We start from the raw sequence: 14,337 nt of genomic DNA, 5'->3' as shown, positions 1-14,337 counted from the left end.
AACCATGGCAAATGCTCTTAAAGCTCAGGTTCATAGTCTAACTATGGTAAACAATGAAAACTAACAATTTTCCATGTATATTTTCCTTATCCTTAGTAACTAATGCAAGGTAACATACTTTTACAACTTTCATTAACAATGACAAATGCAACTATGCTTTGCCTCCTTCGCTAGCTGATAATCACCCATTTTATGCAGCGCTATGACATGACTGCCAAATCCAATATAAGATATTAAGCAAAAAATACTTTTACAGATCTGAGGCATAAAAAAAATCCCCGCTTAGTCCCATACAGTTGAAAAACACACACCACACGCTACCTAGACACCTTTCCTTAGTATTTGCATACTTCAGTCTCCATTCATGTAGCTGTCATAACCTCACTGCCCAGAGGTCAGCCCTTAGAATATACACCACTATTGCAACTGAAATAAAGATTTATCTGTTTCTTATTCACTCTTCAGAGTATACCCACACCGCAGATTTAACTAAGTCACTAGGACCAAATATCTTGCAAAGATAAGGACTTCTAGCACTTGGAAACTCAAGGATAAATCCATTGTTAATTAATCAATGACCTTCAACATTACCCTGCAAGGTAGTAAGGTGACACACATCCAGCATTAAGTTCTGGGAGGGTAAAAGGGATCAATTCCTGCAGTTCTACGGAAGCATTGAGAGGATTCATGAATATTTATCTTAAAATATAGTTAAAAAAAAAAAAATAAATCTGTAAGTGGATAGCCAAGTTCAAGTCAATTTCAAAACACGCAGTAGGAAAAACATTCAAAAGAAGGAATTCATACAAATAAGTCAATACAATAAATTTTCCAACCCCAAGGGATTTTTTTTTTTACTATTCCCTCATATTTGTGTATTGGGGGAATGAATAATTTTCCTCTATCGTTTCATGGGTAAATAAAAATTTCTCTGTCATAGCAGTTGACTTTAGTTATTTTTCAATTTAATGTCTAAGAGAGGAATCTCCTGCAGTGACTGTTTTTATTGATTACATTCAGATAAATTGTACAGAAGTACCCATAGACTTCATATCCTCCTGTCATGGTTTAAACCCTAGCCAGACAGCTTCTTCACTCACTCCCAGTGAGTGGTGCCAGGCTGAAAGCAATCGAGGGCCTCCCCCCCACCCCAGGGCTCTCCCCTTCCCCGCTCCTAGAGGAATGGGGAGGAGGATCAAAAGAGTGCAACTCCCACGGGTTGAGACAAGAACAGTCCAGCAACCAATGTACAACACAAATCACCACCGCTACCACCAACTACAACGATAAGAGAAAATAACAAGGGAAGAGAATACGATACCACCGGCCAAGAAACGAGTCCCACCCAGAAGCCCGTGTCCTTCCGGGTAACTCCCAGTTACCCCTCACCCCGGGCATGACGTGCTGTGGTATGGAATACCTCCTTGGCTAGCCTGGGTCAGGCGCCCCGTCTCTGCTTCCTCATGGGTTCCCCTCCTCCCTGGCAGGGCATGAGCCTCACAAAGTCCTTGGTCAGGGTAAACATCACTTAGCAACAACCAAAAACATCAGTATCACCAGCACTGTTCCCAGGCTGGAAGTCAAAACACAGCACTGCACCAGCTACCACGAAGCAGAAACATGACTGCTACTGCTGAACCCAGGACATTATCCACCCCTTATTCCATACCATTCACGTCATGCTCAGATCCTACATTTTCAATACACCATCACTCTCCCACATATATACATACAGACCAAGAAAAAGAGATCATTTTCTTAGTACATGGACCAATCCCTATAATGCTGCCGAGTCCATTCTGTCCATGATGTCAGGTTCCATCTCTTGTAACAATCTTTCAGGGCAGGAAAGGCCGTGTGCAGTATTGGATCGTTGCCTGCTGATGCTGGTCATTCCTTTACTGCAGAACTCATCCGGTTCCATCAAAGTTCGTTCTCTGTTGGGATGATGGTTCGAGGGAAGTCAGGGTTAGTCACTGGTGACCTGGAGACATCTAGTTGATGGGCTATAAAAGTGTTACACAGCAGGCAACAGCATACAATTAAGTTCACTGGCTGTTTTCCCCTAAAATCAAATCCCCTTGAGGTATACATCGGACTTCCCCATCTTCCCGCATTACCCACCAAGTATATCCAGGTCTCTGAGCAAAAGCAATCCCACGAGTGGGTTTGCCTTTACCTGAAGCAGGAATAACCCAGACTGTCTTCCGCAGCAAATTCTTCATATGCACCACGGGAACTTTGTCCCCCTCTACAATATGTAAAAGTTCTGACTGGGCTGGGCTAGCCCTGTTGGCAGATCCTCTGGTGTTGACCAACCAGGTGGCCTTTGGTGTGTATCCCAATGCTTGAAAGTTCCCCCACCCATTGCTCTCAGCGTAGTTTTTAACAGCCCATTGTACCGTTCGACTTTCCCAGAGGCTGGTGCATGGTAGGGGATGTGATATATCCACCCCTGGGGCAGTCGGTTCCAAGTGAACTGGACACCCCTCCAAGTAAAAGCAAACTGTGGCCTGCACTCTGCTGCCAAAGGAATTGAGAAAGATGCATTGGCAATATCAATCGTGGCATACCACTTGGCTGCCTTTGACTCCAGTTCATACTGAAGTTCTAGCATGTCCGGTACGGCAGCACTCAATGGTGGTGTGACTTCATTCAGGCCACAATAGTCTACTGTTAGTCTCCATTCTCCATTAGACTTTCACACTGGCCATATGGGGCTATTAAAGGGCGAGCGGGTCCTGCTGATCACCCCCTGACTCTCCAGTCTATGGATCAGCTGATGGACGGGAATCAGGGAGTCTCGGTTGGTGCGATATTGCCGCCGGTGCACTGTTGTGGTCGCAATTGGCACTTGTTGTTCTTCAACTTTCAGCAACCCCACAGCAGAGGGATCTTCTGAGAGACCAGGCAAGGTGGACAGCTGCTCAATTTCCTCAGTCTCCAAAGCAGCAATACCAAAAGCCCACCGGTACCCTTCTGGGTCTTTGAAGTACCCTCTCTTGAGGTAGTCTATGCCGAGGATGCATGGAGCCTCTGGAACAGTCACAATAGGGTGCTTTTGCCATTCCCTCCCAGTCAGGCTGATTTCAGCCTCCAGCACAGTCAACTCTTGGGATCCTCCTGTCACTCCAGAAATATAGATGGGTTCCACCCCTTGACAGCTTGATGGCATCAGGGTACACTGTGCACCGGTATCTACTAGAGCCTTATACTTCTGTGGGACTGATGTGCCAGGCCATCTGATCCACACAGTCCAGTAAATCCGATTGTCCCCTACCTCCACCTGGCTGGAGGCAGGGCCCCTCTAATGGTCATCACAGCGTTGGACACTTAAGTCGTGTTAAAAGGGATCATTCTTCGTTATCACAGGAGCTGGAGTAAAATCAGCTCTTCCACTCCATCTGGGAAACTGCTCACCAGAGACTGAAGCCGTAGCTCTCATGGGACGATCAGTCTTGGCCCTTGCTCCCCTCTTCAATTCACTCACCTGTTCCTCCAAAGATGAAGTAGGTTTTCCATCCCACTTTGTCATGTCTTCTCCGTGATCCAGCAGGTAAAACCATAGGGTAGCCCATAGCGTATACCTCCTGTATCTCCTCTCTCGAACAATAGGACGCCTTTTGTTAATAGCTGAGACGTGTGTTGGTACACGTGAGGAGCTGGATAAATCAGATAGATCGTCCCTCAATTGCTCGAGGTCCTGGGACAGTTCTTCCACAGCTGAGATGATGGAAGGGGTGAGATTGTCTTCGAACTCTTGGAGTTTAGGAACCATTTCATCCACTGTTAGTGGTACTATGTCATTCCAGGTTACTGTTGCCAATGGATGGGCATATGATGACGGTGCATCCCGTGTAAGTTTTCGCCACATGGGTAGTGTACATTCAAATTCATCTGGATCTGTAGGTGTATCCCCGTTATTCGGCTTGATGTGATAGATCATCTCTACGATGGCTGATTCCCTCAGAGACTGGATGCCTTTGTCTATAGTACTTGGCCGAACAACTCATAACATCGTCCTTGCATGGAAACCTTTCTTTCACAGCTGCCAAGAGCCGCCTCCAAAGACTGAGGGACTTTTTCTCTCTTGCAATTGCTTTGTCAATTCCCCCTTCTCTAGCAAGTGATCCCAGCTGCTTGGCTTCTGTACCTTCTAGTTCGTGACCATCGGCCCCATTGTCCTAGCATCGGAGTAACCAGGTGATGATGTGCTCCCCTGGTTGACGGGTAAAATATTTTTGCATATTCCGCAGCTCAGTTGAGGTCCGAGGTCGAGAAGTTACCTCTTCTTCTTCGTCATGTGATGAAGACTCCTGATCAGATGCTAGACCGGGTGGTGAATTCATTGCTTCTTCATCTTGCTTCACCCTTCTTGCCTCTTTTTAGCTTTTTCTCTTGCGTACAGGGGCAACCGATATTGGTACGAATTGGTCCTCTAGTTTGGCCACAGTAATTATCACTGTGGTTTAAGTAGTGACTGTACTTGTTGCTGGGGGTGGTGTAGCTGCTGTGCTTGGAGCTGGGGTAACCGCGCTGTCTGTTGCAGTCAAAGTTTGAGCAGCTGCTGTACTTGCCACTGGGGTAGCTGCGCTGTTCACTGCAGCCAAAGTTTGAGTAATGACTGTACTTGTCGCTGGGGGTGGTGAAGCTGCTGTGCTTGGAGCTGGAGTAGCTGTGCTGGCTGTTGCTTTGCCCTCAGATCTGCCGATATTCTTTTCCTTTTGAAGGTGCTGGATAGTGTTGAACAAGGCCCTGTAAGCACAGGCCAAGCCCCAGCACGTTGCCATGATTTGTCCATCTCTGGTATGGCCAGAATGACCACACACCTCATTTAAGTGTTTTACTAATTCTTCTGGATTTTGCCGTTGTTCGGTAGTGAAATTCCAAAGTACTGGAGGGGCCCACTGACCTAGATACTTGCCCATACTATCCCCCACACCCTGCCACTCATGGCTGTCCAGCCTCAGGGAAAATCTCTTGGTCCTCCTACATCTTTGTTTGACCCCAGACAAGACCCAAACCTGACTCTGCTTAACTCTTGAAATCAGTCGTGGGCAAAACACTCTGTATGCATGTTAGCATGGTGATTCCCATCACGATCAGCAAACAAGTCTCAACAGCATTAAAAGGCCATTCAAAAACTTCAAAACTCTCAAATGCAAATGGTCTGGGGGGAGGACTGGGAGGGTAAAAGGATGTCTCCTTCACAGGTTGAACACCTGAGAAGGAGAAAAAAGATGTGAAATTGCTAAGCACTTCTATTATATACCTCCCAAAGTATAAAGGTGGTGAGCACACTGGGAACATAAGCCAGATCAGTTTCATGATCAATGATTCTATTGTATTACAAGTCATTACCATAAAGTACAATGAGACAAAAACCTTAGCCCAAGCCCCACACTTGAAAAACACTAATACAGCCAATACCGGATGGAAGTAAGGTACGATATACTGAAACCGTGAGATCAAGAGGAACAACCTTGAGAGCCAATAAATCAGCATTGTGATGAGTGACTGTTAATCTGGACAGATCTGTCGTTATCTCAACCCCTCAGGCCCCACGTTGGGCGCCAAAAAGAACTGTCGTTGTTTAAACCCAGTCAGGCAACTTGTTCACTCACTCCCAGTGAGCGGTGCCGGGCTGAGAGCAATCGAGGGCCACCCCCCCCACCCCGGGGCTCTCCCCTTCCCCGCTCCCAGAGGAACGGGAGGAGGATCGAAAGAGTGCAACTCCCACGGGTTGAGACAAGAACAGTCCAGCAACCAATGTACAACACAAATCACCACCGCTACTATCAACTACAACAATGATAAGGGAAAATAACAAGAGAATACGATACCACCGGCCAAGAAAACGAGTCCCACCCGGAAGCCCGTGTCCTTCCGGGTAACTACCAGTTACCCCCCAGCCCGGGCATGATGTGCTGTGGTATGGAACACCTCCTTGGCTAGCCTGGGTCAGGCGCCCCGTCTCTGCTTCCTCACGGCTTCCCCTCCTCCCTGGCAGAGCATGAGCCTCACAAAGTCCTTGCTCAGGATAAACATCACTTAGCAACAACCAAAAACATCAGTATCATCAGCACTGCTCCCAGGCTGGAACTCAAAACACAGCACTGCGCCAGCTACCACGAAGCAGAAACATGACTGCTACTGCTGAACCCAGGACACCTCCATTTTCTACCTCTACAGCATCATAAAAATAAATAAATCTGCTACTTGATCTGACAGGTAAGAAGCTGATATGCATATGTACAGATTTCATTACCATCTTCCCTGCAACACTCATTTATTAAAAACAATGTCATGAACTTAAAGAAAACCCAGGTTTGCACTACTAAATCAAACAGCCAGCTGTAGGAGTTTAGATGTTGCAATTCAAATGGAAGAATAGCCCATTTTCATGAACAGATGTAAGCAAGTATAAACACCTAAAGATACAAAACCACAGGCATTGTATATGCCTGACAATTTTTATTGTTCAAGAATCTCCCCGTCTCCTTTTACAGAGCAAAAGGACTGTGTCATCAGCACCCCAACCATCTGGATCCAGTCTTCCTTCTGATACTTCGCTCTGCTCAGGGGTAACTAACTCTTCTGCTACAAGTTCATTCTATCTGACTTTTGTGTGACAAAACCAAATTTTGAGTAATTCAGGGAAAAAAAATAATCTTTTCTCTGAAGCAAACAATGAGTCTTGTGGTATGTCTCACTGATTTCTTCTCACCCTCTTACCCAAAATCCAGACTACTGCATTTCCACATCTTTGGGCACCTATTCACTCATAAATCAAAACACTGGTGAACATGAAAATTTGTATTTTAATTTTGCATCTGTATACCAAATTTGTTTTTTAAAGTAATTCATAAAATGTTACCCTTTGAAGGAAGACATTGGGCTACAGCAGGGCCCTTAAATTTTAATACACCATGTTAAGACTGCAGCCAAAGAACAATGGTATGAGATAACACTGAAGTTTTATGTTGGGATTTAATGTTAAACTTTTAGCAACAAGACACACTGACCTCTATCCAGCAACAGGAAACAGCAGCTGTAAGTTAGAATTCTTCACAAAAACTGAACTTTCGGTTTATACGCATTATACCCAAATTTCAGTTCTGACACCTACGCCCCACCATATATCAGCAGAAAGCAGTGGCCCTTGAAATAAATCAGAACACAAACCTTTTGTCATTCTATATACAGAAAAATATGGCATCTAAAAACTATAAGATGGATTAAAGCTCTAATCTCTATTGTGACCTTTTTTTAGCACCTTTATTTTGGTAATCACTTTTGTGGTTTAACCACAGCCTTCAACCCCAAGGCCCAGACAGTCCCTTCCCCCCAAGTTCATATGCTGAGCATGATATCATATGGTATGGAATGCCCCTTTGGCCAGTTTGGGTCAGTTGTCCTGGCCATGTCCATCCTGGCTTTTTGGGCTCTTCCAGCCTTCTCACTGGCAGCACATAAGCTGAAAAGTCCTTGACTTAGTATACTAACACTACTTAGCAACAACCGAAAACATCGGTGTTATCAACACTATTCTCATATAAATGCAAAACAGCAATGTACCAGCTACTAGGATGAAAATTAACCCTATCCCAGGTAAAACCAGGAGCCATTGACTTCATATACAGTTTTAAATTTATGTGACGGACTACTGTCTTAAAAGTAGGCAACATACAAGTAACTGCCTCTAAAACCAAGATAGACATTCTGAAAAATGGTTTTACAAACTTGGTGAAAATGGTCAAAAATGGGTTTTGATCAAGAGAAAAAACAAAGATTCTAAATATAACAAAGTACTAGTACTCAAAACTAGTTTTGAGTTGTTCTACTTCTGCATTAAATACCCTATTTAAAAAAAATACCAAACATTTTTCACTCACACATTTAGCTAACAAACTTCGTTAAAATTAAATCTTTACATCCATCCTCTTTCTTCATTCTACAAATCCAGAAAGACTGCTTGCAGTAGAAGTTATTCTCATATATAAAGAAATGAAAGTATACTTCATAAAAGCATGGATACAATCAGAAAGGCCTCTTATAGAGGAAGTTTTCCCCTCCCCTAAACCTAAACTGCTGCAATGAATTGCTGAAGTAGGGAACCCCCACATACAGCTTATGTTCTCATCAACCTGATCAATTTTTATAAAACATTGGCATGGATCACATGTTCTTTTCTGAAACAGATCTTCCCTTTCCAGCCACAGCAATGACTCAAGTGCATCCTTTCAGCAGTAGAAGAGCACAGTATAGGTTTTACTTCTTGTGATAAAATTTTATCCTTTCAATATATACAAAACACCAACAGGTAACAGACTTTGTTTTACCTGCTATTTAAAAAAAAAATCCCTAAATATAGTATGTTTTTACCTCATAAGCCTACAAGATTAAAGGACCTCACAGTTCAATGAAGTATGCCTATATGCAAAAGTAAGTGAAATGTATCTTTTGCTGGTTGTATACGTTTTCCAAATACTCAAAATTCTTTTGCTTGTTTTTCCTTCTGTTTCTTCTCCTGGTCTTTTAGGAAGAAAGGGGAAGTTTCCTAAATGAATTTATATACACTACACACTTAACAGCGTTTCAGTAATTCAAATGGCCTATTACTATCCTTACCAAAATTATTTGCCTATTCATGTTGACATACAAGCAGCAGTAAGAGGCAGAACACTATGTGAGCTCCAATCTCCAGACATTCCCTTTGGTCTACAGAAGAAAGTTCAAGCATTTTCCATTGCAACACTGTTATCCACAAGAATCTTCAATATATGTTTTCCTAATATTAAATTACCTGCCATGGTCAGCTAAAAAGCACTGCTTTGCAGACTTAAATTTAATGGACTCTAGGAAAGTACTACCTTGTATCCAAGAGCTTTAACTTCCCAAAACAGTAGCGTACCTTCTTTCTAATCCAAGTTTAGAAAACACCTATACTCAGTCACAAGGCTGATGACCTTCTAATCATCTCATCTAATAATAAAATACCACAGAAGAAATTTTGCCAAAATAAAAATGGGAATATTTATTATCTTTTCTACTAAAGCAATGCAGAACTTCTGAGGTTACACATTGGTCTTTGCAAATGTTTCTAGAGCTAAATTTATACTTTTCGATTTCGTAAAAAAATTAGAACACATACTTCATAAAAACAAAAGACACGGTATGTCACTGAACAATTGGATAGTATTATAATTGTTAGTAGGGATGAGCAAAAAAAGCTCATGCTTACACAACTCTGGCATTTGCATCATTATCATATACTCAAGTGGGACAAAATGGGTACATTTTCCTTGCATATTATCAGGCCCACTTCCCAAGCTTTCAGAAATCAGACAGACTGTTAAATACTGAATTTGACCAAGAGAACCTAGACATTAGTTAGCGGTACTACATGCACAAGATGCAGGGGAAGGAAGAAAATTAGACCCGTGCATACAGTACAAGACAAACTGTTTCAACTGTCAAACGTGCGCTGGACAAAATTCGAAGTTTATGAAAAGTTTTATTTCTTGTCATGAAAATAGTTTCGGAAGCACATAATTGTATGTATATTGCAAAGTCATCTTCACTTGGCCTCCTGAACTTTCTTGGCATTCTGTTTTTCTTTTGCCTAGAAAACAAAGGGAGATGATATTAAACTCTGACAAGACAACGACTTTCTTTTTGGAGCTTTGAATGACTACTCATTACACTTTTGAACATTCAACAAAATATGCTGAAGTAAGAGACATTTTAAATTTAAATTTATATCCTTCAGCAACATCCTACTATTAGGTTCATGCATAAAGCTTTTCAAAATACACATAGGTTTAAATACAATAATAAGAAAGAAACTAGTATTAGGTAACTTTCATAGAGGGAAAGCAGAGATTAAGAACAGCTCTATTTTTAAAACAGAATTTAACCTTCATTTTTATACCTCCATATTAATTTAACACTGAAATAACTGTTCTTAATGAGATTTTATTTCACAAGAAAACACTGCATTCAGAAATACTGGTTATCACAGATTAAACTAAAATAACCAAGATCTTAGTTTTCTAGATCTTTCAAAACAGCAGAAAGGGAAAAAAAGCAAAGGTATTTGTGAATGGAATCTTATGCTACTTGTATCAACAGATAGATAGTTCAAATTGACAAGGAACGAGCATTTTCTTCCTTACAAATTTAGTCAAAAAAGATTAGGCAAGAAGAAAGGACAATTCAGATGCAATCATTTGTTCATTCTGAATCAGACTGCTACTTATTACCACTTACTATTGAGCAGAACTGGATCTAAGTCAGTGATTTAGAATCAAGATCTGTTATCACCAGCTGCTCAGGTGCACTGGCAATTTACTTGTAAAAGAAGCTTGCTGGTGTTATACATAACTCCTATTAACATGAAACCAGATTAAAACTTCACAAACGACCCAAAGAAGGAAAATATTAAAAAAATAATCCAAAAGTTACTGCCTTATAAACTATAAGTATGGCCTACACATACTTTGTTAAGGAAATTCAGCTAAAGAACATACTCATTAAGTGATCTTTAGTTCTTTTATTATAGTAATAGAGATCCTTTTTCAGTCCGAGTTCAAATTTAGGGATACTCTCTATGGCACAAGAGTAGATACGCAAACAAACACTCTACTTCAAGTACCTGACTAGCCATACAGTTAAATAACCTTGCCAAAGTAATTTAATCAACAAGCCTAATACAAACTTTAATAGCAAACCAATGTTAGTAGCTAGACACCTTACAAAGGGGAAAACAACAAGCCAGATTATCAGTATAAGAACAGAGAGAGTACAAATTTCAGGCTACCTAAACTACCAGAACCTCTGTGCAAAGGTTGCCATCTAGTGCTTACACGTAGGTAAATCAACAAAACAGAGTATTAACAGTCCAAGTATGGAAGAGGGATCAATCTTTACATACATGTCTGTGTATGCATACATTCAAATAGTCTTCAGTTCAAAAAGGGATATCAGGATAGGATGGGGAACTCTACCACATACTAAACTGGAGATACACATCAGAATTTTACTGGGACTTTTAACTTCCTTTGTAGAAAAGCCCAAATCATGCATCTCTTGTACAACGTGATCTTTTATCTGATATTGAATTGCTTCTTGTTATATCACCATCAGAAAAAGTTTGTGTAGGTTATCAAAGGGGAGATACAATTTGCCTCTGTGTAATAGTGAAATTTGGTTAACCCTACAATCTCCAGTCTCTGTTAGAATTGTGTCTCATAAGAACTGCAAGAGTATCAGGTAAACTAGCAGTGAATGTGAACGGAGCAGATTAAATAAACCAACCCATGCCATTTACACTTCCAAGATATTTGGCTGTATTTATAATCTTAAGTAGAAGGCATGAAGAATTATAGTAATATACTATTTCTTGACAGTTAGCTAGGAAATACTCACTTTTTCTACTAATGGTATTAACTGTTGATGCTCTGCTAATGTCTTTAGTAATTCCATGATGAAAGGCAGGTAGTTATGTTTTCTTCTAATATTTTCAATCTAAAAATAGATTAAAAGCATTAACAGGATTATTTTATGGCTAAATGGGGACTTTTCCCTTTCCTGTTACTGCACCATTCCCCCACCCCCGACCCTGAATCTGAAATTCTTTCTTAAATTTCAACCAGCTAAAAATAAAATTAAAGCAATAAAATTCTGAGCACATAGTCATAAAGTACATGACAGATTAATTTACTGCTTTGGGCACAAATTCTCCTTAAAGTCTTTTGTCATACTAGCTGAAACAATGATTAAGTAGGTTATATGGTTTAGTCACTGCTGTAACACTGACAAGTACTGTTACCTAAACTATTTTTTTTCCTCAACTTATGCAGTTCGACCCAGGTATTTTTACAGTACCCTGCATAGCTCTGCCTAGGCAGAAGACTTTAACATTTCTGTAATGCAAAAGCATGCCTATTTTGTTATACTAAACACTTAGCAGCTGTTACAGTGATTAAATCGTTCAGCAAGATAGGATATTATTTGCTTTTTCAACTGAAAGACCTCCACAGACTCAAAGTAGATACCCTAACTAAAAAAGTAGACTTTTAATCGGTTCCCACAATATTTCCACATACTATTAGGAACACTGCTTTAGAGACAAGAAACAACACACTTTATAACTTAAGTCTTGGTCTGTACATTCTCTTTCTAGTACCCACCCAATTCCTTCAGATTAATTACAACATCCTCCAATAGATATAAAACCCACCTTTGTCTTACAACTTTCCCAGTAATCTCATCAGAAAAGCAAACACTACATACCTTATATCTTTTTAATTTTTGATTCTCTTCTTCAATTAACATCTGGTACTTTGCTACTTCTGACTGTATTGAACTTAACACATTACTACTTTGATCTGTATCCATAGGCTCCTCCTTCCACAAAACAGAAAAATGTTAAATGGAAGACATTTTTGCAATTTTTAAGGTTGTTTTTTTTTTTATTTAATTAAATTAAGTCATAAGAGTATTTGTAATCACAGAAAGATTAGAAACATTCAATGAATTTCCGCAGTTAACTATAAGCAGATTATGTCAGGAACTAGGAAAAGGATAGTTCCATTACCGTGGCAAATTAGTCAAGACAGAGAGCCATAACGACATGGTTATACTGTGCCAAGAGCTCAAATTAGCTCTCACAGAACTAACCAGAGCCGTATTAGTGCATCCACAAAGCACTGCTCTGTGTCTTTTTTCTAGTGCTGTGCTTTTTATTAGTGATACTGTATTTGGAGCAAGGAAAGAAGAAGGTGAATAATAAAGCAAGGACACAGAACTATTACCAGAGAACTACTCCAATAACTTAAATACCATGGCCTACCTCTGCAAGTTGCTGCTGTAATTCTGTAATCCTCTGCTCATATATCATCTTTCTATCAGATACAATAGCCATCAAGTTAAACCTTATCTCACCTTCACTGTATCTGAGGAACAAAAAAGAAAAAAAAAAAAAAACACTTGCAAAATCAGTTATCAGCATGACCACGCAGAAACCTCCTCTACAATTTTATTATAAGGGAATGCATTTTGTAGGGAAAAAAAAATGCATATGGGTTATTAAGTTGTACTACAGATCTAATCTTGACATGAAATAAAATCAGACCTCAGATGAACGCTACCCAGTAACTCATAATAACCTCCTCTTCCAAGATACTACTAATTCCTGTCTGCAGTCATAAAAAGTAAATATTGAGACTGTCCAAAGCAGAAAACAAAACATAGATTCATAGAATTGTAGGCCTTGGAAAACTTGATATAGTTGATAACAAAACTTCCACAAGCCTGCTGCACACAGCAGTTTTCACTTTCTCCTTACTGCTACTTGTTAGAAAGTGTTGGAGACTTCTTCATATACTGTGAACAGTAAACTCAACAATTAGATTAGCAGTCCTTTCAGAGTTTAAATTCTCCAAATGTGATTTGGTAGTAACGTTTTGCTTATGAAAAAGACTTTGAAAATTATCTTCTAAAAATGGTGTAAAATCAAATTTATTTCCAACACATTTGGGGTCAGAGCTGAGAAGTAGGAAAACATCTACAGTGTGTTTTCCTAGCTTTAATTTCTAAAACAAACCACATAACTGAGGAAATTACCAGCTGTAGTGATATAGTTATTATCTAGTATTTTTCATTAAAAGCACACCCCCAAACTTTATTTTTATGGCACTCTTGGCTTTTACTTGCAAAGACCCACAGCTGTCTAACAGAATCAATCATCTTGCTCTCCCTTTTTTCAGCATACTAGTAGGATCTCTCTTCATTACACAGATAGTTACTTTGATTAATCATACAGAAATACAGAATATAAGAGACTTGGCTATCATCACATTTAGCTCCTGTTGGTCAATAGGGTCAAGTCACACAGTGATGTGCAGATAAAAAATAAAAAATATTCATCATTCCTCATAAATTCAGTTGAAAGCCTTTAACTGAAAGAAATTAAGAATAAAGAATTATTAAAAATATATAAGGTATTATATTCTTAAAAGCATCATGACCATTTACTTTTGTATACGTTTCTCTATGACAGGCCGTACAGCACTTATCCAGTCATCTTGATTGCATGCACCTACAAAAAAAAAAAAAGCGAAGAAAAAAATTAATCCTCTTTGCAAAACTAAATGTAAATTCAGGGCTTGTATAATTCAGGTTTATCCAGCAACTTCAGAGTACATAACAAGTTTTTCCTTGGCAACTGCAGTCTCAAATTACTCGGGTGATTTTTTTAGGAGGTGGAAGACATTTTTTAGTAGCAAAATTTAGATAATATACTGGCCAAAGAAAGGAAGCAAAACTAAATTT

General features: G+C 39.9%; 1 protein-coding gene across 2 annotated transcripts in view; it reads right to left on the bottom strand.

The window, feature by feature from the left end:
• Positions 1-9,008: 9,008 nt before the first annotated feature.
• The window catches only part of UCHL5 (ubiquitin C-terminal hydrolase L5), a 189,184-nt gene continuing 183,855 nt past the window's right edge, over positions 9,009-14,337 (bottom strand). For both annotated transcript variants that reach the window (XM_062638842.1, XM_062638841.1), the window contains 5 exons: positions 14,041-14,104; positions 12,857-12,959; positions 12,298-12,411; positions 11,431-11,529; positions 9,009-9,625 (listed from right to left, as the gene is read on the bottom strand). In XM_062638842.1, the coding sequence (XP_062494826.1) occupies positions 9,581-9,625; positions 11,431-11,529; positions 12,298-12,411; positions 12,857-12,959; positions 14,041-14,104 (425 nt within the window). In that variant the 3' untranslated portion in view covers positions 9,009-9,580. The remainder of the gene's footprint in view (positions 9,626-11,430; positions 11,530-12,297; positions 12,412-12,856; positions 12,960-14,040; positions 14,105-14,337) is intronic.

Source organism: Pezoporus occidentalis, unplaced genomic scaffold (genome assembly GCF_034315485.1).
Source record: "Pezoporus occidentalis ecotype Australia unplaced genomic scaffold, CSIRO_AGI_Poc_V1 ctg59, whole genome shotgun sequence".
NCBI lineage: Eukaryota > Metazoa > Chordata > Aves > Psittaciformes > Psittacidae > Pezoporus > Pezoporus occidentalis.
This window is presented reverse-complemented; position numbering and strand designations above follow the sequence as displayed.